The 22,831-nt window shown below is 47.8% G+C and overlaps 1 protein-coding gene and 1 long non-coding RNA gene across 7 annotated transcripts; one reads left to right on the top strand and one right to left on the bottom strand.

Annotated features, from left to right (window-relative positions):
* The first annotated feature begins 6 nt into the window (after window positions 1-6).
* On the top strand, window positions 7-3,582 carry LOC308063250. The gene is made up of 2 exons (XR_013927903.1): window positions 7-276; window positions 1,385-3,582. It is a non-coding gene; the product is annotated as an uncharacterized lncRNA (long non-coding RNA).
* On the bottom strand, window positions 3,041-22,820 carry SCAMP4 (secretory carrier membrane protein 4). 6 transcript variants are annotated; one of them, XM_080385937.1, is made up of 8 exons: window positions 22,742-22,820; window positions 17,889-17,949; window positions 17,396-17,451; window positions 14,467-14,595; window positions 11,233-11,389; window positions 8,053-8,154; window positions 6,996-7,113; window positions 3,041-6,275 (listed from the first exon to the last, which is right to left on the bottom strand). In XM_080385937.1, exons 3-8 carry the CDS (start codon window positions 17,400-17,402, stop codon window positions 6,099-6,101), a joined length of 690 nt encoding a protein of 229 aa, XP_080242063.1. In that variant the 5' UTR covers window positions 17,403-17,451; window positions 17,889-17,949; window positions 22,742-22,820; the 3' UTR covers window positions 3,041-6,098. The 6 variants fall into 6 exon arrangements, with proteins under 6 accessions (XP_080242063.1, XP_080242064.1, XP_080242065.1 ...); XM_080385938.1 differs by having other exon boundaries at window positions 17,889-17,952; window positions 22,742-22,803; XM_080385939.1 differs by having other exon boundaries at window positions 22,733-22,793.
* Window positions 22,821-22,831: the final 11 nt, after the last annotated feature.

The raw sequence follows: 22,831 nt of genomic DNA, 5'->3' as shown, positions 1-22,831 counted from the left end.
CACCCATGCGCCCCCCGCCACGCCGCCGGCGCAGGCGCCCTTCCAGAATACCAACTCCGCGGCGAAGAGGCCCGGCAGAGCCCGGCGCAAGCGCAGCCGGCGGGAGGGTGGTGGCGCAACGGCGTTGGCGTAAAGCGCGTTCGAGAATAGGAGGCTTGAGGCGAGCGACGGGAGGAGCGGTTTTGCGGCAGCGCGGGGCGCTTTACGGTACCGTCGCGTTTGGCGGCTACCGGTGGGGCCTCCCTTTAACTCCCCGCTGCCCGGCGGGAGGACTCGGTATGGGCCCCCGCGTCATTTACCGCGTCAGGAGACGGTTTGGGGCACAGCTCCCCGCGTAGGGGCCAGGCCCCGCTATAGGGTACCCTGTAGGTGCACAGCCCCTATAGGGGCCAGGCCCCGTTGCAGGATGAGATCCCCGGTCTGGGTTACAGTACCATTGCCGCGACCAGGATCCCGTACAGGGCACCGTCCTCAGCGTGGGGTGCTGCCCCACTGCGGGGAGCAGGACTCCTATAGAGGACAGGCCTTGGAATGGGGTTAGCAGCCCAATGACAGAGAACAAGCCCCAAAATGTGGCTGAGCCCTCCTGCTAGAGCACAGCACCAACATAGGACACAGACCCAACGTGACGTACAGCCCCGCTATGGGGCCCAGCCGGCACTGGTGGGACAGTCTTGGTGGTGAACTGGGTCTGGGGAGTCCCGCAGAGGGGGTGCAGCCATAGCACCAGTTGGCAAAGCCTCCTCCATCCCACCCCACCCCAACCCACGGGAGCAAAGAGAAGGCAGGGGCTGGGATGTTGCAGGCATTGAAGCCTTTTTGGAGACACCAGCCCCAAGCAGAGCCACTGGTGCTGAGCAGGAGATGGAGCAGCTGCCATTCCTGCTGCCTCTTTTGGGAGGTAACGGGGCACAGCTCCATACTGGTGGGAGCCATTGGGACAGGAGCCGGGCAGGCACGCAGCCCCCAGTGCCACCTCTAAAAGCCTTTTGCTTTCTGCAGTTTTGGAGTTATTCTGATCAATCATTTGGCCATAAAAATTCTCTCCCTGCACTCACTCAGCAAAGGAGGGCACAGCCAAGAGCATCGTTTCTTTGGTGCCACAAGAACTGTCGCTGTTTGAGCCTTTTAAGGTAACGTTGGAGGGAGGAGGCACCTCCCGCTGCTCTCATCTTCTTCATGGCATGAGACAGATTCACCTCAAAAATATTTTCAGGCAATGGGCAAATGAGTTTGTGTGGTTTTGGGGGAGAAACAGGTCTTTAGCCACCAGCATCACCCCAAATACACATTGCAGCATTTCCAGCCACTTGAATTGATTCTCTCCCAGTTCCAGGGAAACGCTGTCCTCCCAGTATTTGTCTAAAGTGCTTTTCCCCCTTAGGTGTTTCCTTCTTGAAGCTGAGATGCACATCCCACCACTGGAGAGAACAAAATTGCCCCTCAGGTACCCAGTGGCAGAGCCATCCTCCTTTTGCTTTTTTGCACCATCCCACCGCCCCACACTGCAGGAAGAGGTGATTTCAAGCACTTTGAGTTGTTCAGACATTTGACTTGAGAATTTAACCCATCCTCTGGAGCAGGAGAGAGGAAAAGCAAATAGTTTTGATTTTATTTCAAGGCAAATCTCCAGCAGGGACTACACAGTGTGCCAGGCGTGGTCTGCAGAGACCTGTACAGCTCATGCTACGGAACCAGCTCAGCACCGGCAAGTTAGCAAGAAAAGCCAGGGAAATTCTGTTGGGAAAGCATCCAGCTATGAACCCTGCCCTCCTCCCGCAGGCACAAGTTAATTAGGGCTAAATCACAAGCAGACAACATAAAATGAACCCCTCGCGATCATGGACGGGAGAACGCGCTGCGTGGGGGCGGGTGGACGAAACCTTTGTGTTCTGCGTTGAAACATTTGCGTTCAGGGCCTGGAGAAACTGAAGAGCAACAGAAAGGCATCAAGAACCAGACAAAAGAAAAAGCCAGCCCCTCCCAGCATCCCATCTGCTGCAACCCCTGGGGGAAGAGCCCCCACCCTGATGCCAGGGACCCTGAACCTTTTGCGGAGCTGCTCAGGGTAGGGAGGGCTGAGCTTTGCTGCACAACCACCCCCCGACCCAGCACTTTGGGCATGTTCCCGACAAGCCTTGCCCCATCCTCCTGCTGAGCCCTGGTTCTTGCACAGGGAGCGAAAGGGAGGTGAGCAACTTGTTGCCCCCAAGTGCCAAGGACCTGCCCAAGTAGCAGCTGGATCAGGAGCTTAAAGCTGTGCCTCATGCTCAGATTTTAAGGGCCTGGAGCAAAAATTGGAGTAAAAGCCGTTTCATCCTTGTGCTCAACACACCACTGGCACAGCAGCGAGCAGCTGTAGGAAACCGCTGCCGGTGGAAGCAAGAGGCTGATGGTGCGGCAGGGGGTACCTGGCGCAAGGCTTTGAAGGTAAGGAAGATGTCGAGATTCGCAGATGTCATATCGAGCAGCTGTGACGATAATATCTCTTTTAAGATTACATATCTGCTATGGAGCAGAATTGGGGTATGAAGCCACAATATGGTAATTTGGGGCAATAAATTCAGCTACGTGCTAAATAGAGCGATTCAACTCACCTTCACTGTTAAACAGCCCGTTTACTCCAGGGATAACCGTCTCCTTCTGGGCAATAAACCAGAGAAGGCAGAAGCCAGCTCTGCAAGGGGCCAGTGCGAGTCTCTGCGCTGCTGAGAGGCCAGGAGGAAGAGCTCAACCCCAGTGCCCGGGAGATGGGACCTTCTCACCACCACCCACACCTGTGCTCTCCATTCCCTTCAACAGATGAGAATAATGGCAGCACCTTTGGCAAGAGCTTATCGGGCATCTGTAAGAGTCCAAACCACAGCGTGCTACTCTCATGCCAGTCCCCGGCGCAGAGGATGAGCTTTATCTGTAAATGTGCTGTTCTTTCAAAGAAAAAACAACATGCAGTGGGAGACTTTGGAGGAAAATAGATTTCGCCATTTCCCTCTGCCAGATAACTCTGGTTACCTAGGAACAGACACACTTCTCTAATGCGGCCAGTTCTTCTCATCAAGCACAGGATGAGCATTTATTGTCTTGTGATCAGAAGAAAAACACAAAGACCAGAGCTCCACAAGTGACATGACACATCGCACACATACACGCCACGTGATGCTCAACGAAACCAGGAGCCAGGTCCAGGTTAATGGTGTTAACAAGTCTTATAAATCTAATGTAAACATTTAAAAACATACAGAGTTGTCCAAAAAAACAAGCCACAGTAGTTCACGCAGCGTGCTGAGTCAACTGTCTGGAATTACGGTTTCTGGCATTGGAGGGGATGGAGGGGGGATGAGAGATGGCAGATCCCAACCAGAGAGGTTCACTTAAGCTCTGTAGAGATCTCAGGCAGTGTATGCTAATGAGGCGCAATTTTGGTGTCTGGCTCCAACTGTTTTGGTGGGCAGGCTCCTGAGTACCTCCTCTCCTTGCATCAAGCATTTTCACCATGACTGAAGGTAGGTGCTTCCGTCAGCACCCCAGATTATCCAAAGGTGGGGGGGCAGAAGAGAGAAAAAAAGAAAGAAAGAAGCAGGATGCAGAGTCCCCAGCAATGCCTCCCCTCTTGGTTATGTTGAAACCTCCAACCTGGCACACTAAAAAAGCACAGACACCAATTGCTTTTGAAAACTTTTGGCAAGAAGCTGAGGGTGATGAGGGGCAGGGCCAGAGGGAGTGTGGCACAGAGGTATACCATGTTCTGGCTTCCAAGCATGGCCAGCCTAGCACTCGACCCCATTAACCATGCCTCACTCCCCCTTAGTGCAATCGTATTTCCAGAGAGTTAATTATCAGGCAGTTCTTTTATCACTCTCTGATGGCAAGCGACAAAGAACACTTAAAATTACACTTGACACAAGACAAAGGCACCTAAAAGCTTGACAATGTGATCAGACCATGTTCTGTTAAGAAGGCTTCAAGCGTTGGTACTTACAAGCACATTGCACACTCGCAAGAAAAAAAAAAACTCATGTTCGGAGCATGTTAAACTTCCCAGATCCAGCAAAAGGCTGGTTCTGCAGCAGCACATCAGTGTTGCTTGTAAACGGGAATTCAGGGAGGCACTGCTCTCTGATTTATGTTTGCTTTCGCTTTGGCCCTAGTAACAAAGATGTCACGCAGACTCCGAGCTGTACTTCATTTAGTATTTACAGTATGACACAGGAAAAGTTAATAGAGCAAATGGGAAGTTCTGCAGGGGCAATGGGGAAGGAAGAGCTCTCCTTCGTGAACTATTATTAGATAAGGCACATGTAGAGACAGTTTTCAAAAGATCACTTGCAAATCAGTTCCACCTAGCTAGGACAACCTCCCTGTCCCTTTCCGGGAGACAGCTTTGTTCTCCAATTACTTGGTGTGAATTTGGAGTGACTCCATTTACACCGTAACACCTCTGGCATCCCATCCAACAGCCTGCCAAGCCAAGCAGGCTCTGGGTCTGACCCACACGGTGCCCAACACCTCCCAAGTCTCTGCAGTGGAGCACTCTGTCCTTCACAGGATCATTGGTCAAAATGTTCAGAGCTGAAGACTTTGAACACTCACTCCCTACAAAAAACATCGGGAACCGACCTCCCAGTTTTGACGGGTTTGAAAAAATTCACTGCAGGCTGTCGAGGGAGAAGAAAAACCTGCAGCCTTTGCTGCCTGGATCGCTGTAGGACACAGGGGAATTGGATGGCTCAGGCTACAGGAGCCCTGACATGCGTGCACAGAATGGAGATGAACGACGAGACAGATGCTAGCTCTCAGGGAAAACAATCCCTCTCAGCAGCTTTATTCTCTCTTTAGCCGATTTGGGGAGAAAGGCAAGAATCTCCCTCTCCCTGCTCATGCATGGAAGGAAAGTGCTGCTGGCTACACACCGACACAGCCCAGGTCCGCACAGCTAGCATCAGTTATGAGGACTAACAAGCATTCCTTGGTCTACCAGACCCCACTGCGTAACATGTGGATTTCAACTACATCAGTAAAAGGCAGGATTAAAACTATTCATTGTAATAGAATTACTCCCAAACCACACCTGGACCCCAGCATAGCTACCTCGCATCTGGCTACTTGGCTGGGAGCCCAGAAAAACGGTTGTCCCAGCAGGGCAAGGTGTGTCTAGCAGGGCATTTCTTGGGTCAGCACAAAACCCCAATGCCACCTAAGTGGAAGTTAGATGGCACAGAGATCTCGTGCTGCCTACCTGTGACAGGGTGAACATCACCCAGGTAGCCAGGTCCAAAGCCCAGTGTCAGCCAGCTTTTTAATCATTTCCAGTGGGCTTTGAATCATGCTTTTAGTGAGCAATCATTAACCACGTGAGATGAAACTGCACCTTTGAAGCACACAGATCCAGCAAAAATTTTTAGCAGCAGGGAAAGCAAGATTTCTAGCATAACAACAGTCCTAGCCAGGCAAATGAGGACTCTTGTGGACTTCACATCTGAACAACACTCACCCACAGCAAGCACCGTTACCTAAAGGATTCTTCACCAGAGAGCGCAAGCAAATGAGGTTGTAGATTTTACAAATACCTTCGATATCGCTAGTACCAAGTAATTTAGGTGTTGCATTTCCCTTAGAGTGAAGAATTCCGGATTATTCATCTGGGAGAGTAAACACCAGTTGCTACTAATGCTCTGATTGCCTTTGTTACGGACAGCTTAGCGGTGTGCTGTGCATTTGATGAAAACTAAGCAGGGAGGCAGGAGAAGGAGCATTTGCAGTAGTGTTTGCCATCGTGGGGAAGTCAAGCCTTTTTCACGCATGGTCATGAGAGGATTCCCTCAAGCAAGGGCAGTGAATGGTTGGTTCCTCAGTCTGCAACGAGGCAAATACTGGTAACTCAACACAAACAAAAAACTTTCTGATAAGGCCGTGCAGTGCTCCGGAGGTGGCAAGGGCTGACACAGCACATCTCTTCTGCAGTGGTGAGGAGACAAAAACCAAAAGAGTCCCCAAGATGACTGGGGTGCTTGGGGGGGGAATGCAAATGATCTTTTTCAAATAACAATAATAAAAAGACCAAAAAGAAGAGAATCCAGGCAGTTTGCAGCTGTTGCTGCTTAAGGCCATTGGTTTCCTGGGGGATAGTTGGGCACTGTGGGGTACTCTGGCAGGCTGTTCCCAGAAAAATTGCTGTACTGGGCCTCCCTGCTGGGGGGGTTCCTCCACATGCCACTGTTCCACTCATCCTGAGCCTTCTGAAAGCTTCCACCAGCCCCTCGGTAGATTTTATGTACCTAACAGATGAAAGAGAGAACGAGAGGAAAGTCAGCAACAGGTACCCACACCTCTTCCTCAGAAGAGCTACAGTCATCACTTCGGTACCGTATTTATTTCTACCTCTGTGAAGAGCTGTATTTCTAAGGCACAAAAGCACTAAAAAATGTAGTAATACAGTGAACAGAGGTGCACATAGATAATATCAACCCAAGACCTGAACCTGTTTCAGCTGCATGCCTGGGATTCAGGTCGGGGATACCACAGCAAGGCACCAAACCCAGGTCAGGAGGCTGAACCTTCTCTAAAACTGACACTACTGCTTCAGCAGGGCTTCTGTCTTCTCCTCTGCCATCAGTCTACTGAAGCTTCCCAGACAGTCCTACCTCCAAATCCTTCTTTCTGCAGAGAACAGAGGACCACATCCCACCCTGCCACCCAGTCCCTACTGCACACCACCTCAAGATGCTTCACCTTTACCATCAATGACCTCCCCAATGAGCAATGAAGCTTGCTTCACCTGCCCTAAAGGAACATTGCCACATGAAATGGTGACAACATCCAGCCCCAGCTGTCTTGTGTTATCTGTATTTGTCCTCTAGATACTCTGAGAGACACCAACTACACTATAAAAACTTTAAAAGCAGTGATGGCTTAGGGTGGCTGCTAAGCTGCCTGTTCACATTATTGCGATACAACCTGCAGATACTCCAAGTCAGAGAGACATCTGAGGCACCTACCCTTAAAATGCAGACGAGCATGGCGACTGCTGACATTGTAAACATAATGGCAGGAAACAGCATGAACACAGCAGCTGCAACATTGGTGCTAAAGAAAGTAATGGCTGCCAACCATCCGCTGGAAGACACAGAAAGAAACAGTATCATTGCAGCTTTCTTTTTTAAAGTATCCTTACTATCAGAAAAGCTGTCTAGACATACCCAGAAACTACAAGGCAGCTTTAAAGAAAATGAAAACGAAAACAGCAATGAAGGGACAGAATGAAATGCAGCTCAGGCAGGTATTTCCCCAAGATCTCAAATCTCACTTGCCAGCATCCCTTGCTAATCCACTCTCAGACCTTTAGGGGACAGCCAGCTGTCCTTTGGGAAGAGAAGATTTATTCCCAAGGTGCTGTCAGCTGTGCAGAGGTCGTGCGTCTAGAAACTGGAACTGGGATCAGGGAACACGAGGGTCCTATGATTTACACTGCATCTCTATTCCTTTGACGGCAATAACCAGATAGGACAACTGGAGAGCATCAGCAGTTAAGAAAATAAAATGCTATATGGAGTGCCAGAGCTTTCTATTATTTGTAGTTTCAGCAGGAACTGCTCTCAAGTCTCTACCGACAGAAAGTTAAAATGCCAAACAATTATAACATAACCAGGGACAGACACTAAAATGCTCCCATTTATTTTAGGAGAACCCTGACAATACTCGCTCTATAGGCCAACAGTGAGTCATCATGCACTGCTCACCATGTGCTGCGAATAGTTTGAGGGCAATGCTAAGAGAGGATCAGATGAATCTTGAAACTGGCTAAGAAGAAAAGGTGTTAAAGAGAACAAGCAGGTGAATATACCTGACTTCTGCCAATAAAACAAATGAAAACAGAACTGTGTACTCCAAGAGCAGGTATAACTATACCACAGAGGAAAAGAGAAAGTTTCTTCCTCTCCATCCTGTACAGACTCCCATCAGTTTCTCAAGAGTTCATGGAAACAGCCCGTAGCCTGAAACTGAGGCATGGGAGCCAAGTGCTCGGCTGTAAGACCATCAGCGCATCCTGCTTACCAAGCTCCCCATCCGGAGAAACCAATCGCCTGCAGGACCGTGAGAATAAACTGTGCTCCAAAGATGAAGAAAAAGGCCATAAAATTAAATGAGCTGTCCGACCTGTGAAAGAAGAGAGGAAATCAGGGGGAGACTGGCATCTCGTGTTGCTTCACACTGATGTTTCACCCCATCACGTACAACCGCTCCAATGGGGTTTTTCAGAAGAGGTCCCTCTACAGCCGTGTACTTTGAAGGCTACTCCTCTGTCCCCGGCAGTGAAAGCACACAGATCCATGAATCATCAGCACTTAATCTCTTCCCACAAGCCTGGCTCCTGCAACTGCTTTACCAAACTGCATATATGACGACACATGAGAAGAGGCAGTCTCCTGCGGAACAGAGAGTGCCTAACCCTCTGAAGTCAGCACAGCCTGACACTTAGGCAGCTCAGCCACTGGCAAGTAGGCACAAGGGGGCCTGAACATTGGCAGGCAGAGCTTGCCCATAAGCTAAAAGTGATAATTGAGCATAAGAATTCCGGCTGGGAACGTCTTGGTGGCTGCTCATCATCACACTTACATGCCCACGGTTAATAATCCAGCACTGGGACACAACAGGAGGAAAAACAGCCACCAGAGAAGCAAGTGGTATCCTGTCTGGGGAAATGCAGAAGCATACTCTCACATCTTTGCAGGCTCCACATCTTCACGATGTATAGGTTGAGAGGTCCCAGATATATGAGGTCCTTTACTTTATGCAGGTATAATGGGCAGCAGGCACATGATCCCAAACCAGAAGGCTGACCAGGTATGTGCAGTCTCTGTCATGGGTGCACTGGGGCACAGCACTGTCCAGCCCACGTTTGGGCTCTGCCACAGAACTGCAGCAGAACATCTTCATCCCATTAAACCAGCTACATCAGGCACATCTAAAACTCCCCAAACTATCATTTTTAATGATACAAATGACTCCCACTCTCTCAGGAACCCAAAGGGCCCATGATTTACATAACAGATTTGCAAAAAACCACTTTGGTCGCTTATCAGGCAGTTTGGTGCAAGGGGGAGTTTACAAAAGAGCTCCAGTCATTCGCAGCTCTTGCTTAAAGTATTTAACTGTTTATTATTTTAATGTTAATTAGTATTATAATTCTAGTCCCTGATGACTAATGAGGAGATGAGAGAGGCAGGACCCCAGACTCTGGTGAGGTCGATGCAGTGGACCCCTGGCTACTCCAAGACAAGTGGAAAAGCCTCCAGCTAGAACCCTGCCACCCTGAGCCTCGCGTGTTGCTATGGTTAGAGATGCTGTGACAGAAAACTGCCAGTCCTGAGTATCCTCATGATTCCGCCCTTCAAATATCACCTCAGAGTACAGCAGTGTGAAAGAAATACTTTAAACACAGACTGTTCACAGTAATGCCTATCATAATCCAATTAACAAGGATTAGGCTCGAGGCTGAGCCTTCAAACAGACTCTTGCAACTACGACCTGAAGGGGCGGGAGGAGTCTTCATTTGAAAGGATCTGTGGGAATTAGTGAGGATACACAGAAAAGGTGATTTCTGATCCAGCCTTCTGGTGCAGATTTGCAACAGCTTTGCCCTAGCGCCAAAGCTCTGCAGCTAATTTAATTTTGGATGCAGATGTATGACGATGGTTTTACGAAAGCATCCTCACAGTACATGATGCCAATATCAAAGGGCTGCCTCCTCCCAGAACAAGCAGAGCAAATAGGTTTGACCTCACCTTCTTGAGTCACAACTAGCCGTGATCCCATCAGATCAGTGTTTTTCAAGCCTCTTCTACAACTGATGTCAAAGTCTACGATCTTTGGGCTTGCCAGTCTGTCCCTAGGGCTTATTCTTTTTTTAACTGTAGAAGACTTTACACAGAGTAACCTCAGGGCCCTTTCAGTATTCAGTTGCATAAACACATACAAACAACATTAAAGAAACAATTAGAAACGGTCATTGGGAAGTCCAGAGGAGGTCAACCGGGAGGAGTAATTTTTCCCAGACTTCAGAACTCAGAACGGAAACTGCTCTTTGAACAGAGCTCTAGCCAGCTCTCGAGGCACTTGGGCTTCTGAACTAGGGATGGGGACAAAACCCCAGCCCCAGAGGGCAAGAGTTCAGAGCTGGTATTTTCATGTCTTTTAAAACTTTCAGATTAATCCGACCCAGTGGGCCTTCCATTTTCATCAGAAATAATCCTCCCCTGTACTCCATGATGTAGTCACTGATGTTTTAAGCACCACCAGTGCATTAAATGCCCAGTGTTGTTAGTATAAAAAGCATAAATTCGGAAGAGCATTTAAACAATTAATTTAGCATGCGCTAAACAGACAGGACCCCACCTGCCAACTCCCATTTCTATGAGCTGCTTTTGCTGTTATCTAAACCAACTCGTCACAGAATCCAGTGAATAATCAAAATCCAGAGTAATTGGGTAATCCCTGGTAATGGGGAACCAGAAGGACCTTCACCTCCAGAGGCCAAATCCCTGACTGGTGCGTGGGGTCTGCTGGTGACCCACAGTGTGACACTGGGCAGGTCCCTCCCCTTCCCTGTGCCAGGCTGGAAACTGCTTGGGACCTTCACAGCTCTGACAAGCATTATGCATTAATGTCTGAATAATGCCTCATGACCCACAGCAAGCATGAGCAAATGCAAATGATTATTAATTAAAGTGAAAATGCAGGATAGCTTTAAATATTTGTGGAGTTTCAGAAGGACTCACTCCAGGGAACTGCTTTTATCTAAAAAGCAAAACAGCCAAGCTCTCAAGTACCTAGCGACTAAAACCAGAAGAGTTCTCAAAAACTAATAACTTAATAGTCTTCCATCAAAATAAGCCTCAATGAAACTTTACCAAATCAGTATCTATTTTAGTGCTATACTGATATGGGGGTGCTGCTACGCCTGAAATATTGAAGTAAAATAGGAATTTCATCCTCATGGAAGTGACAAAGTTTGCCACTGCTCACTTCCGATCGTAGGCAGGTAACCCTCAGTCCTACATCTGGTATTTAAAAGTAGCCACATTCTTCTTCATTTGGAAGGTAAACAAGACATTCAGCCAACAAGTCCTTCATCTTTATCCCAGACAGAGAGCTCCATAGGAGCACTCCCCAGTAATGACACATCTCTCTCCCAGAGGACACGGAGACAAAATCACCTCATGGGCTCCTACTTACCGAAAGGCTTTATAGGCAGGTCGGAACCAGCAGACGTAGCCGCAGGGACTGAAGAGGATAAGCCAGAGGATGGCCAGCCCAAAATTCACCCCATAGCCTCCTCCGATCCACCACGCCAGGCACGCAATTATATTCACTACTAGTGTGATGCAGTAAACTGTAAAGAGGGCAGAGGAAAGAATGTGTGGTTGTGCAGCTTCATGTCTTCACGCTTAAAAGGAAACAAATGGCCCATGTTATAACAGGAAGGGTCCACGCCGCAGTGGGAAACTCAAGCCCAGTAACGCAGCCGCTCCAAGCGAGCCGCAGGTCCTGCGTGCCCCAGGAGCCCGCAGCACAGACACGTCCATCTCCAGAGGGAATGCTGCAGCAGAGGGATGAGGAAACTCTTTTGGAATCTGCCAAAGGACGGAGAGCTGGGTAGCAACCAATTAAGTCCTCTGCCAGTATTATTATCAATTACAAGCAAGGTTCGATTCCCATTTGTAGCAAAACCCCTTTATGAGAGGTGAGGGGTGTAAACCACTGCGCTGCACCCAACCTCACACAACAGGACTTCGGTCTCCCTGCTTGCTGAGGCTGCCTCGGGAGCTATTACAGAGCCAGCACAGCACCTTGCGGGCTTGCTCTCTGCTTCCCTGGGCCTCTGAGGAAGCCTGGAAGTTCGCTTCAGGGCTTGTAAGTGCTGCCTTGAGTGAGGGGATATGCAAACTCCAATCAGGCTGATAACTTGGGACCTCAGGGGTGGCTTAAAGGCCTTTTCACATCCCTGTTCCTGCCACTTGGATGAAAAGGAACAGTTGACAACAGCCCCCAGAGCGCACCAGTGCTGCACGAGGCAAACGTGCATGAAGTGACACTGCTCCCCCCTTCCCTGAAGCTCAATATCACCGCAAAGTGGGGCGGCACACTTCCTAGCTTTCACAGGCTGAGCGCAGACCCCATGCCAGGGGCTCCCTGCTTTCCCCTCAATGGTGCAGAGACTCCCTGCAGCTGTCCTTGCACCCCCCCCCAGGCTCTGCCAGTGCCCAAGAGACTCAGCCCAGTTACAAGCTCCTATTTCAGAAAACAGGGGGTAACTCTTAAAAAACTGGTGGTAACCTGTATCAATTAGCACAGACAAAGAGAAATGAGAAGGTGGACCCTCCGTACCACCTGGTGATGAGCTCACAGTAACACTTTGGACCCTGGCCTCATTTATTCAGCCAGAATTAAATCCCCGAATTTCTCTTCACCCATGGTAAGCGCCCATGCCCTGCCCTCTCCTTGCCTCACCACATGTGGTGGCTTTGCAGCACACCTGCACATCCCTGGCTTAGCCCTCTGATGCCCATCACTACCCTGGCCTCTGCTTCTGACTCCTCTTTCTTGGCACAGACCCACCTGCCTTCACACAGCCTGGGGGATGCTAAACAGCTACAAAGTTTTGTGGTCGTAAAATAATATTGCCAACACAGTTGGGACAATTTAGCATGGAAAGTATCCGAACCCAGCTGCTGCTTCTGACATAGGAATTACATGAGAGTTAAAATAAAACACTGTTTTACTACAAAGAAAATGTCTTCTGAGTAGCTAACAACAAGGCTTTATACACAATTGTTTGGATGTATCTTAATATTGGGGGAAAAAAGGCTTATTGTTTAAATTTAGTTTATATAGTAGCTGTACTTCCCCAAATTTTTATTTTCAGAAGTCAGTTAGTGTCCAAAAATTACTAAAAAAACCCCGACAAAACACCAAGCCAAGAGCACCTATGAAGTTTTAAGGAACTTCTGGTTCTCCCTGCACATCAGGTGGGAGTCTGTTCTCCAGTAGTGGGAGCTCTGGTACAGGTTTCCCCAAATCACCATCCACCTTAATAAAACATTCACATCCAATTAAAGTAATGAGCATACAACCTTCTAGCAACAACTTGTGTGTTTCTATTTTTAACACCGGCCTTTTCCTGTTTACCGCCTTCCCTCCATGTATGAACCTCTCTCCATCCCATCCCAAAAAGACGGTGGGTGGGACACAACGACCCCAAAAGAAAGCGTGCTGCAGATGGAAATGTAAATGTAAAACTCCTGGTGACAAATGCCAGGTCTCCTCAGCCACTGGCAGACTAGTTGCCCAAATGGCTGGCAACTTTCCAGCCTGCCATGAACTTGAATGAGGGAGGCTTTGTTTAGGGAGAGTCGCAGACAAAGGCAGCTTTACAGCATGTAACATTTAACCAGTTAAGTCTGAAGGGACAAGCAGTTTCTTCAGGCAAGAAAATTACAGAGCTCATTTCAGCATCTCTAAATAACGAAAGAACAATTGAGTGATAGATTATGCTATTATTTATGCACACAAATCTCTCTCATACACACATCCTATGCATCTGGAATAAAAGCCAAGCCACCGAATGCATATCTGGCAGAAAACAAGCTTTTCCTTCAGTGAGAAGGGTAAATAGGATGACAAGCATTTGGGGAAAAAAAGATAAGCAAGGCAAGAAGATTTTTAATCTTCCAAAGCATTCCCTGTAGTTTTCTAGGCCTGCCACACCATTTTTCATCCAATTTCATTCCTTGGAGAAGAATGGTCAATTTTCATTACTAGCTTTTGAATGGCTAAGCCAGACAACACGAGCCCAGACCAGGAGGTCTGTTCATACAGAATATCAGCAAATCACCAGCTGTGACCAAGAGGATCAGCACCCTTCTCCACGAGGACGCGGAACATTTTGCAGGCTCTGGAGAGCTAAGGAAGAGATAGTTTATGGGTAGAAAACTCTGCTTCGATCTGTGGGTGGCACAAACACGGGGGAGTTTGAGCCTTCCCATAGCAAGGTGGGGCAACAGGTAGCAAGCACATGGGCCGTATTTATTTTCTTGCCTAAAATTCTCCTATTCATCTTACTTCAAGTGAATTGGGAATTACTTTAAGAGAGCTATTTTGGGGAGTAAAACATTACCTCACATTAATAAAGGTGTCAAATATGGTCTGCTTTTTTCCTCTTCAGATTTACTAATAGACATTTCTAGCAGTGATACTCTCTCCTTTCTTCAACAGCTGCTCTGCGGCAAAGACTCATAGCACAGCAGCTTAACATTTGGGCATAAAGTTATATTACAGTATTCTAAGAGGAATCATTGTTTCTCATCAACTAATTGCAGTCAAAACTTTAAAGCACTTAAGTCACTGAGATCTGTATTTTTTTCACTACACATATGTATTTTCCCAGCACAATTTTTTAATTCAACTTACAGATCCATACGTGGTAGATTCTCTTCACCAGAGACTGATAATCAATGGGAATTTCATCAGCAAAATTCTGGTAGAAACACGGTTTCAGAGGGATAAACTTGGGGAGCGGTGGGAAGTTATTCACCTTTTCTGCAATGTAGAACACAGATATTAGCTGAATGCAGAAACATTCTCGTAAGGCTGAGCAAGTCTAACATCCTCCACACCTTTCCAATACACACCCGTGGACCCCAAGGTCAAGGGGACTCGCAAGAATCAAAAGAGAAACCATCACCAGCTCTGGCCGTTCACATTACTCGCTGCAGCACGTTCATCCTCACCCTGAACACCAAATATTTTGTTCTCCTTCCTCAGCAGTGGACATGATATTTAAACTAGCACATGCAAGGCTTAGAGCAAGGAATAGAGATGAACTAATAAGCAACACTTGGATTTGACACCTTTACACATCAGTGTAAAGTTCTGTGAAAGGCACTGACAGACAAAAAAACCTTAAACTCCAGGATAAGGTTCCTCAGGAAGAGAGGAGAAGCCAGCAACATCTGGGGGAAACAGGCTGCACAAAGATTTTTAGTTGCAACCTTTCAGAAAACAAAAGGAAAAGCTGGCAATTATCCAGACAAGCAGATTTACCTTCAGACACAAGCTCTGAGTAGTCTTGCTGGTGCATGGATCAGGCCTTAGGACCTGTAGTAGATATGACTGTGTGACAGTGAGGAAGGGCGCCTTTGGAAAGCATCTCTCAAACTGGAATTTAATACTCAAGATATCATCCAGTTAAGGGAAGGCAAATGAGATGTCAGGGATAATTTTCTTGTGAGAAGACTCATGAACATACCCTTTTCTCTTTAAAAGTCAAGTTCTTCCTGTAAGATTAAGCCCCAGAATAAAAAAGAAAGAAAGAAAAAAACCAAACCAAAATCCCAAAACTTTGCATTCAGATACAATAAATCAGCAAATGCTGACAAAAGTGATAGAGTGAATAAAACCTTACCTTGGGAAAAAAATATGTTTTAAAAACAAGTAATTAAATGCCTAAATCCTCTGCATTTAAGCTGCTGTCAGCTTCTAGACAGGTGCGCAGATCTGTCTGTGTCTATGTGTGTGCCTGCATGTGCATTCCTACATGTTTGAGAACGTTTGCTCTTGCCTTCCAGTGCTGATTAAAGTTTGATTCCAGGGCATTGTGACTAATTGTCTAGTCTACTTCAGCCCCAGTAAACAGAATTAAAAACAAGCAGAGGAAGAGATGAAGAATGTCCTGGGAAAACCTCCAAATGGCACAGAAGACAAGAGGAAATGTCTGAACAAGAACCGTCAGCACAAGAGATCCCCTTCTCTTGCCATTATCTCCGTGTGAGAAGACATTTTGCAGGAGCAGCTTCTTCATTTGAAGGTTGGCAGGGAAGACTAAAGCTGTAAGCCATGCTTTGGGAAAGAAAAGGCTTTCTTCATGCAAAAGAAAGGCATATTTTCACGCAGAAAATATTTTCAGGATAACGCCCACTGTGAGTACATCAGAAGTAAATATGAAATAAAGTCTGAAGTCACTAGCCCAATTTGACTTTTCAGTAGCCTTTTCCTTATAAAAGCAAATACTAAGTCTCCTGTCCCTCCTCACCCACCTTTGCTAAATTTTTTTTTTTACATTAATTCAGACACTCTCCAAAGCTGGTATTAGTTACTGGTTAACATCTACTGCTGACCCCATCACATGCAGTCAAAGTCCATAGGAATCTGGACTTCTTAGCATTAATTTTTCAGTTGCTACAAACACCTAATGGGCTTTCTCCTCTACAGTCTGTCTCAGCAGCCTACAAAAGGACAGAACAATGCTGGATCAAGGGAAAAGAAGGGGGCACAGCTTTTAAAACTAGAGACAGCTCCCGAGGGAAGTCAATAAGACCAAGATTAACCGACCACAGTGAAAGCAGATTCTCTAACAATCTATTATTATTATTATTATATTTATGGGATGAGGAAAATTTTGTTCTGTCCCTCTTCAACAGCTGAAGCTGTAGCTAGTTACTGTGGTTCTGCTCTCTTCCATTGTCTCTCTCCTGCAGTACAGATCTGTTATGGGCAGTAGAGCTGATGCCAGCCTGTAGTGCACAAGTCCCCAAATGGTGGATCCAAAACCAACTGGCCTGCTGGACACCAGCCACTGCAGTTTGTCATTTTTCAAGCTCACAAAATGCTCCAAATACATCCAGACTTTTTTCTATGTACACAAAGATCAGGATTACACCTCTTCTCTGTTGTCACCCAGCTGCAAGTAGCCAGATGACCACTTTCTCCCACCCAAAGACCCTGTAGTTTTCAACTGTTCCGGGTTACTTCCAAGAATAGATAAAGGAAATTAAATTAAAATATCCCCTTTCATGTCTGACTGCATAGTTTGGAGTGCTACAGCACTCCCATCAAAGCTAGGATCAACATATTGGATCAGCAAGCACAACCTGTGCTTTCATAAACCAAGCTGTATAAGTGATGAACAGAAACTGTATACAAGTCCTGAACCTGCTCTTATTTTAAAAAAAATTGGGAGGAATTTTGTTACTCATTTTACTACAGGTAAAATTAAGATGTAGTAATGTCAACAGTACAGCTAGGAAAGCCGTGGGAAGCTGTTTAGCCTCTCTAAGGAAGGAATTATTCTCATGTACTTTTTTGTGAATAAATGTCATCCTCATCCAACTCTCAAACAGGTCACACCTCAGCCTTTATCACCAGAGCAGCAACCTCAGCTGTCAATCCTACAGCACAGAAGTGAATATGACCAAGGCAAGAAAACAGAAGGAGCTGAAGAGCTTTAGGGATCACTAGGGACACATGTCACACACCTGATGCGCCACAGCCATCACAGCACACCGAGAAACATTCTCTGAAACCGTTCTCCCTACATTGCCATATTTTGAGGTGCTCTTACCTGCCATTTCTAGTAAGAGTGTTCCACAGTGAAGTTTCAGACAGACAGCAACAGATCTATTAGAAAAAATAATAAATAATCAGGTCAGCACATGTCACTAACCAGCACCCAAAGAACCTCTAGAATCAGAAATACTTCTGGCACAGTGCTTGACAGACTACGAGCCCGGGGTTCCCACTACAAACTGCTCATCTCCAACTGCCCAAAGTCGGCATGCTGGAACTTGACCAAAACATCCCAATTTCTCCTGGTTCGTATGAAGCTCCACCCGGCAGCACCTCATTCAGCACAACCCCACTGTCAACCACTTTTAAGGCTTCTATTATTCAGCAGCAAACAAACGTGGCACCTGACAAAGGCTGAGGATGCACGGAACGCCACTGCCAGAACATGTGTACCTTCCAGCTGCAGCCAGACAACAAGCTGAGACAGACAGATCTGAGCGGGACCCAGCCAAACACATACATCGGAAGAGAAATTTGTACAAGCTCACCAGACTTAATGCCTCATTTAGGTGTTGAGATGATTTGTTGGCTCTCTGTGGACCTCCCCAGCTGCTGAAACAAACACATATCACTGTTAGCTTGGAAGTAAATTGATTAAAAAAAAAAAATCAGCTGGTACACAACCCATTATTTTAATAATTATGCACAATCCTTCTTAAAAATGCAGATTCATTCTTCCTGTTACCACCATTGAACATGACTGTCATTCTGGAAGAATCAAATCCTGCAAAGTTGACTCGGCGTCAGCAGTGTTGCCAATTTTGGCAGAACTGATCACACAGATGAAAGCCGCAGAGAGATCTGTGCTGAGCTTTGATTTTACCCCTTCTTTGTTAAGTATAAAAGCACTGTGTGCCCCTACCTGGAAATCTCAAAACGGAAACAGGGAATACCATAAAACAACCCTCTAAACCAGCGCTGCAGGGTTTGACAAGAGCTATCAAGAATGAAGTCTAGACTAAAACCCATCCCTACAAATACACTCCAAACACCACACGCCGCTGCCAGCACCGACGGCAGTCTCAGCACCGAGGTCAGAATAGCTGTGCTGTATCCAAAGCCCTCGGGATTTACAGCAGCTCGCTTCCCTGTTCTGCACCTCTGTGCTGTCCTCCTGTGTGCTCAGTGCACGGCCTGGAGATTGCAAAGTTTACACTGGCACAATTATTTTGTTGGGGTTGCATTTACTCTCCTTTTTAATTGAGATATTCTAGCACAGTCCTTAGTGGAGACAACGGCTCTCTGATAAGAATTGGGACCTGTACAGGCAGCTTATTCTTTCTGTACGTAGCAATGCAGTTATATACAAGCTTAACTACATGTACACAGAGGAAACATATTGTTTTGCCTGTACCAGTCTAAAGAAAGCAACAGAGCATGGCCAGGAAAGCTGTGTCACTTGTGAGCTGCTCAGGGCTGGGACTCCCTGGTTAAAGGCTCACACACAGGGTCCCCGTCACCGCCGAAGCCTCCAGGCTTTCCCCACAATACAGACATTACCCAGTGTCTGACAGGCATTTTATAACTTACGATTTAGAAATGGAAGCATATTGCTTTGCCTTTATTAAATTTTGTGAGTAGAAAATAAAGTATGAAGACAGTTAAGAATACAATTAAAACTTCACCCCACCCATTTGCAGCTGCTCCCAGCAGAGATCCGTAAATTTGGGGCGAAGAAGAAATGACACATGAACACCAGTTACGCTAATGCACTAAGAGAAAAGAATCTTTCACCGAAAGATCAGCAAATGAGTAAAGCCCTTCTCCAGAAGAGGATTATTTAGTCACGTACTTCAGCGCCAGTGTCTTAAGAGCTGCAGAGTGGTGGGAGGTGTCAGTCTGTCCACTGGAGGAGGGACCAGAAGGAAAGACCACAGGACACATTCCTGGTTTTACACAGGGCCATCGTGGCCAAACGGTAGTTCTCCTGTGCCCTCCCTGCTCAAGGAGACAACTGTGGTGCTGTTGAGTGGGTTTAACTCAAATAAATAAATAAAACAAAACAGAGAAAGCAGCATTCTGGTGATCCACTTGCTTCTCATTTTACCCAGCTGTTCTCATTTACCTGCTCATTTCCTAAAAAATCTCAGCCATGGTTTAATGCTTTGAAGACACAGTAAATTATCACATAAAGAAGCTATGACAGAAGCTATTGAATATTTCTGTCTTCCTTTATGAGCAATCTCACAGAAGTTCCTGGGATGACTGTAATTTCCCTAAGGAAAGGTGTGTTTGGGAACCACAAAGCAGCACTAAGAATATTTCTTTCTGCAAGGATAAACGCATACAATGAAATTTTACACCAAATAATCGTTTTCTGAAATGCATTGACCTTCCACTGGCTCAGCTGCACTAAGATACCATTCCAGCTCCCAGTGAAAGGAAAGGGACCTTTCCCCCATGGACACCTACGGCAGCAAGCTCAAACCTTCTGCAGGCACGAACTCGGACTCCAGGATCCAACCCAATAATAATTTTGTTCAGTGCTCCAAGACACACTTGCACAGGAACCACTGTTTTCACACCTCCCTAGCCCATTTAACTTGGGCAGGATTTCTGCAAACTCAGGATAACAGGCCTCAGATGTACAGTCAGGGAAAAATCTTGTGTCTAGTGAGAGATGATGTTGCTCAGCTCGGCTGGCTAAAACTCCTGGGGGAAAACTTCACTGTGCATCCTCAAGTCAATTTCCAGTTACGAGATCCTGGCATAAGGAAACAGATTTGCAGCAAATACAGATAAACGGGTACATAACAGGTATCATCCAACCACGTGTGAATTTGTGCAAAATAACAACACATATAAATAAGCTCTCTATTCACGGGAACATTTTCAGTTTAGTTGGGAACAGACAAAACCCAACACCCTGCAGTCCACTGCAGAGATTTCTTCACGTACAAGTCACTGCTAGCGGACGGAGGAAAAAACCACACACGCTAAGGAAACCACGGTGTGAAGTGAACTTCCTTTTTCCACTGTGCTCATCGACAGCCAATGAATAACTCCAAAGTTCACAGTCCACCACACATGACTCACAAGAGCCCACTGGAGACAGACGGAGCTTTTCTTCACCAGTGTTTCAAAGACAAAAATACTCTGTGTCATTTTAAGAGACAGCGTTTTCCTTTTAAACCAAGACACGTATGCAAGCAGCACTGTTTCTTCTAGGTGGACAACAACGCGAGTACTTTGAATGGGACTTCAGTCTGAAACATGTTTCACCATCTCAGATTAGGGTAAAATTTTGTGAAGAAAAACCTGTAGCAATCTGCTTGAGGCACACTGTATGGCTGCATGTATGTTACTATTTAGTCCCTTTGTCTATTCTGCCTATATTACAGTAAATAGTTTTAAAAGTTTCAGTTATTTCTCACTACTACTTTCTCCAAAAAGAGAGAAAGGTGGTAGAAGAAAGAAATAAAGGACAGGCCAAGAAAGCTGAACTAATTCCTGCTTTGCCGTAAACCCACCTGGTGACCTGGGGCAAGTCCCCTAAGACCAGATTCACAGGACACCAGCTCCTCTCAATGCCACCTGCAGATGTCCCAGCCAAGCTCAGAAGAGCCCAACATCCTAAGCTTTCCATCCAGCAAAATTCACCAGCTTCTGAAGTCTCACTTTAGGATATTTTCTGCCCTGCATTTATATTTTCATTCCAATAGGATGACTGTAGCTAGGCTAAGAGCTTCTACGCAGATCTGTACTCAAGGGCTCAATCTAGAGTGCTTTGCTGAAAGCAAGTGGAGGGGCTGGATCCTTACATAACAGCAACAGAGTGCCGACACTCCCTCATAAGACAATGATTGAATAATTAGAGCACAAGCAGAATGAGAAAACCTGGGCACAATGCACATCGCCTGAAAGTGGTTCAAGCTTACCTCTCTGATGAGGGCTATCACCAGAGACCAGGCTTTTGGAAGCCTCACGCTGCCAGCCAGCAGATCCCAGACATTCTGGAAGAGCAAATGGCCTAAAAGCTTGGGGGGGGGGGGCAACCTGCAGGGCTCTGGGAGACGTGGGTTTGAAACCAGGCTTAGCAGGGAATCAACACAGCCTCCAGCATTCCCAAGACAAGCAAATGCCTCGGTCATATGCCTCTCCAGTTGCATTTAAAAAGAAAGCAGTAACTCTGCACTGGTTTTAAGAGAAAAGTCTGGTTTTTTGAGTCTCATTCAGATGCTCAACTCTTATCAGGAAGTTCCCAGAGAGCCCAAGGCAGCAGTGGTCATTCTGCAAGGCACCAGAACACTTGGCTCAGCTTTATGAACTTAGACTTTATATAGCTGACACAGCTTGTACTCAATAGTATTTCCTCTCCCCGCTGCATGCTGCTGGCCCTCATGGAGTGGGACACTGCCCCTTCAGCGATGCCAGCACCATGCTTCACACTGGATGAGCTTCACAGGTTCAGAAACTAGTTTCTTGAGCTCGTTAATGCTCACAAAAACACCAAGAACAGAGAGGGGGAGGTAAAATTACATGTCCATGTGCTACTGCTGTCAAGGGCAATGCACGAAAGAGCCAGCAGCGAACCCACACACAACAAAAGGCTTCACCCTCGCTCCTCACAACCCCTGGGGGATCACCTACGTTACCCACCCCCGGGGTGGGAGCCATGCAGCTGGCCTGGGCACCCCCCAGGCCTGCCCTGCGCTCCCCGAGACCTCCCGAGCACCGGCCCCAGCAGAGGCGTCCCACCGGCTGCCCCCACACAGCCAGGGCACCATGACAGGCAAATCCCCCTGCACCCCCGGAGGAGGGGGGCAGGGCACAGCCGGAGGGGGGGAGCGATACACCCCGCTGTGCTCCACGGGGGGCACGGGGCCCCCTCGCCGCCCTCCACCGGGGCTGCCCCCAGCACCTCCCGCTCATGCTGCCCCGGAGAGCTGCCCCCACCGGGGCTGACCCCAATCCCTGCCCCCCGCCAGGGCTGTCCCCAATTCCTCCCCGCACAGGCGCCATCCCGCCAGACCTGTCCCCAATACCTTCCCAAGCACGGGCTCCCCCGCCATCCCCCTGCTGTCCCCATGACCCCCATCGCAGCTGCCCTCGTTACCCCACCTCTGCCGCCCCCCTGCCCGGACAAGCCCCGTCACCCCTCTCATCCCCGGGCAGGCCCCGTCACCGTCGTCGTCACCTCCACCACACCACCCCCACCACCACCCCTCCCCGAGGCAGGCCCCGCCACACCCCCGGGGCTGAGGCGGCTCCACCGGCCGCCGCCGCCCGCCCCTCCAGGAGCGGGCCCACCTCACCGCGAGACCCCGGCCCCCCCAGCTCCCCCCAAGCCCTCCTCCGAGGCCGCCCCACTGCCCCCCAGCGCGGCGCTCACCGTGCCCACCTCAAAGCGCAGCGGCCGGAGCCCCGCTCCACGGGCCCGCCGCGGGGCACGCTGGGAAACAGAGTCCGTGCAACAGCGGCCGCCGCGGCG

Source organism: Falco punctatus, assembly GCF_963210335.1.
Source record: "Falco punctatus genome assembly, chromosome: 4".
Taxonomy (NCBI): Eukaryota; Metazoa; Chordata; class Aves; order Falconiformes; family Falconidae; genus Falco; species Falco punctatus.
Note: the sequence above shows the minus strand (reverse complement) of the source record. Positions and strands in the feature narration are given on the sequence as shown.